Source organism: Geospiza fortis, unplaced genomic scaffold, assembly GCF_000277835.1.
Source record: "Geospiza fortis unplaced genomic scaffold, GeoFor_1.0 scaffold408, whole genome shotgun sequence".
NCBI classification, from domain to species: Eukaryota; Metazoa; Chordata; class Aves; order Passeriformes; family Thraupidae; genus Geospiza; species Geospiza fortis.
The window spans coordinates 4,175,064-4,179,092 of NW_005054330.1; the positions used below are offsets into that span (position 1 = coordinate 4,175,064).

General features: G+C 38.7%; 1 protein-coding gene across 4 annotated transcripts in view; it reads left to right on the top strand.

The window, feature by feature from the left end:
- The first annotated feature begins 2,147 nt into the window (after positions 1 to 2,147).
- The window catches only part of CLTCL1 (clathrin heavy chain like 1), a 26,284-nt gene continuing 24,402 nt past the window's right edge, over positions 2,148 to 4,029 (top strand). For all 4 annotated transcript variants that reach the window (XM_005421471.2, XM_031057373.1, XM_031057374.1 and 1 more), the window contains exon 1: positions 2,148 to 2,351. In XM_005421471.2, coding sequence (XP_005421528.1) covers positions 2,195 to 2,351 — 157 coding nt within the window. In that variant the 5' untranslated portion in view covers positions 2,148 to 2,194. The remainder of the gene's footprint in view (positions 2,352 to 4,029) is intronic.

Here is a 4,029-nt window from a genome sequence, read left to right on the forward strand (position 1 = left end):
AGGAACTTAGCTGTGCTGCAGTTAAATCTCTTGACTACTGTTTTGACTCTTAATGAGTCTTTTATAATGGACTGTATTCTATTGGCAGATGGACTCGGAACGTACTCAACATCAAAGTGCTTAAGTGTCAAATATGTGAACATGTAATTTGTGGCAATATGTGGACATTGTCTGGTGTAGAGCAAGCAAGAACAGTGGAATTAAGAGCCTATCATTTATTCTTCTGTTGTTCAAGGTCACAGAAGTTGGTGGAGCTACAACTTGCCTGTTTATTGGTAAAACATTGTGTGTTACTTATGAAGGGTACACAAGTTGTCTTGGTATGAAAACTTCTTTCCTTCCTGACACAGAAGCATGTATTAGCCACCTACCTGTTAGATTTGTTTTCAAAACTCTGGGTGCAATCATGATCTAATAACCTTGTGCCTAAACTTTGATTCTCTTTTGGAATGAATGGCACCTGCTGAAGTTTACTGTTGTGTATTGAGTATTTACCCCTGAAGTGAGGTGTTAGCTGAATGGCTCTCAGTTCTGCTGAGAAACACTTATGGGAATGAGTAAATGTCTTTTTATGCATTCGTACATTTGGCTTATATTACATTACTGAAACTTGAGTCTGTTGAGATTAGCAATTACTGAGCTGAATAGCTCTTCATTAGTCAGCTCAACAGAAAACAAACAATTCCTGAGGCATTCTTGGGCAGAGTCCCGACACATCACACTTAGAGGTATCTCTGTTACATACGCAATTTACGATTTAGTGAGTAGCGTTACAGAATCTGTAACAAGCCATGATCAGCCAGCTCAAACACACTAAAACAGTGTTTGTGATGCCATCATGGGACTTCTTGCCCAAGGGATTTAGTCTATTGTGTGAGGCTCCTGGTGGTATGTATCAAAGGAGTGTAATGACTCAGTGATGCTGGTGGTAGACTCTATTCTGTCTCCTTGAGGGCAGTAATTTTTCACTTGCAGTGCACTGAAAAGCAGTATAGGTTAATCCTTTGAGAAGCTTCAGTGAAGCTGATGCAGTTCCTGTGCTTGAAAAGCATTGCTTTGGGGCATAAAGCAGGTGCTCAGGCTTGTTACAGTTATATAAGATGCAGTTTACAGATGTACCAAACCAGGCTGTGCTGCATAGGTGAATCTCATTTACTGTGCACCAATGGAACAGTGATCTTTGTTAATATATCCTGTTAAAATATATCCTATATCCTCCTCCTGTTAACTGGCATTGAGAGTGAATGCAAGTAAAGTTAACACAAAAGGATGAAAATTATAAATATATATACATTATATATATAATTATATATATCCATACATTCTGAGCTGCCAAACAGACTCCCCTACAAGACATATACATATAATGTCTTGTAGGGGAGTCTGGCAGCTCAGAATGACTCCAGGTTACATTTAGAGTAATGACTTTGGTTTTACTGTTGTATGGTTGAGCAGAAGTTATATGTTTGGAGCTGGACGTACGGCTGGAAGGGGCCTGCATCACAACCCTTTGCCTTTATTGTTGAGCCTAATGGCATGACATCTTGGGCAAGGAGAGCAGAAATGATTGTTTATTTTAACACATCTTTCTTACCTTTCACTGGTAAGGATTAGGTGTGTGAAGTAAGATGGACAAGTCCGCTTGTAGGCCAACTGACATCTGCTGTGTAGACTTCCTTCTACACTGTTGCTAGGAGGGGGTTGCATATGGGTAATTGATTCTTTCTGTACTACCCTCTGATGCTGAACATTGTGATTCTGAATGACATTCAGCAGTTAAGTTTTGAACTTTTAATTTACCAGCCTTGCTAAAACTGGAATAGTGGTGGTACTGCTGGTGTAGTCTTTATCACATACGAGAACCAGGTTAAGTAATCAACACATAATTTAAAACTCCTTTTAGTTTGCATCAATAATACAACTTCAGAATGTTTTTAGGACCTGAATGCTGACAATTGTGTAGTTCTTTGCCTGTGGAACAAAGAGATTCAGAAGATAAATCAGAGTTCAATAGTGTACACTCTAGTCAGAGAAACTCATCAGTCTTGCATTTCCTTCTGGAGGAGATTTTAGACATAGAGGCTTGAGTTGGACCTTCAACATGGGAAGGATAATAAAGTACTCTCTTTTTTTGTCTTTATAGCTCCAAAATTTGGGCATTAATCCAGCAAACATTGGATTCAGCACCCTAACAATGGAGTCTGACAAGTTCATCTGCATAAGGGAGAAAGTAGGAGAGCAGGCACAAGTAGTGATAATTGACATGAGTGATCCAACAACACCCATCAGACGTCCAATTTCTGCAGAAAGTGCCATCATGAATCCAGCCTCTAAAGTAATAGCGCTCAAAGGTGAGTCACCCTTTATGACTGCAATATGAAAACTACTGTTTAGCTCTACTACTTATTAGTGCTTTTAAACTTTATGTAGACTTTCTAAGAAGAATGTATATGAGGATAAGAATTCTTGCCTGAACTTGCATGCTGTATTTTTGGTAGTAGATCTTTCAGTAATCTATGGATGATATTCCTCCAAGTGGATGTGAGTTGCTTGGACCTGGCACTGCAGCCTCCTATCCTCACTGAGGACCAGGTCAGCATCTGGTATACTTTCCCTTTAAACAGATATTGTAAACATAATGGACACTTGTATAGATGAATAGGGGTGTAAAGCCACATTTTCTGCCTGGTCCTGGTCCTTTCTTGTAGCTCTGAAGTTTTTACTAGATAGTGACAAAAATGTCATAAGGATGGCCAGTAAGTGTAAAAGTCCAAACATAAGAAGCATGTTAAGTTTGACAATTATGAAGTCTTGCAGCTAGAAGACCTTTGCTCACTGCTACCTGTGGTGTTGTTACTGCCTTTAAGTAGCACTCTGAGGTCAAAGAAGTAATTTTTAATTCATGTCTGGCTCTTTTCTCAAATGAGCAACATCTGGTATTTAATGGCAATAACTGTTACTGACTATGTACTTTTCTTCCTGCATCTTATCTAAACAGATGGTGAGTGAACTTTGTCCTGACATTGTATGTTTGGTAGTACAGAATGGTCCCATCTCATAAAAAGTACTGAACTTTAAGGTAGCCATTTGACAGTTCACTTCATGGCCAGGTGGGGGAATCTTAATCCTCAGCTGGTATTACAATGATCATGTTCTCCATTGGCTTGTTTCTAACCATTTGGCTGTTTTGACTATTGACTGTACCGAGTGAAGGAGGAGAGTGTGCTTTTAATGTTTGTGTGTATATGTGATGGAAGTACAGTTGATAGACAAAATGAAGTTGCAATATTTTTATGAGAGACCTGCTAGCATGTCCTGTGTGCTATTCATTTCTGCTTAAGTGTGGTTTTTATTGTGAAAAATCATGGTGAAATTACTTGGGGGTCCAAGAAACTGTCCTCAGAACTGGTGCAAAACCTTCAACTTCTCTTCTTTGATCTCAGGCTTATACTGACATCAGGTGAGAACTAAAGTGAATATTGACTTCACTTATAGTGATAGTTATGCATCTTCCAAGGACTGCCTTACCCTGCATATGGGTAAAGGTAATAATGAAAAAAAAATTCAGATCTGTTGTGAGTTTACTGTCCTTTATATTGGACCCCTTTAAACAAACTGTATTGGCGAGGAAAGTGCCTTCTCTACACTAGCAGAGCTTCATTTACCTCTTAAAAGGAAACTACATAATCAGGTTTGAAAACTAATATACTAACTAAATGGATTATCATCAGCTTCAAAGAATATAGCTTTATTCTTGCCACTTAGGACTTGTTCAAAAGGAGTATTGTTCTGTCCATTCAGAGTGAGTGACTGTCCTCTGAACCGACAAGGTTGAGTTAATGATGTTATGTTGACATGCAGAGTTATGTTGTCAAGTGTTGCAAGCTTAATGATCTCTTCTATAAATAATTTAGTGATCAGAAGGTTGGGTAGAAAGAGGGTTAATAGAGCTACCTAACCAGTATGTTATCCATGATAACCTGAAGACATGCATTAAGTCAGTCTGTCACTCCAGACTTTTTCCTGCTG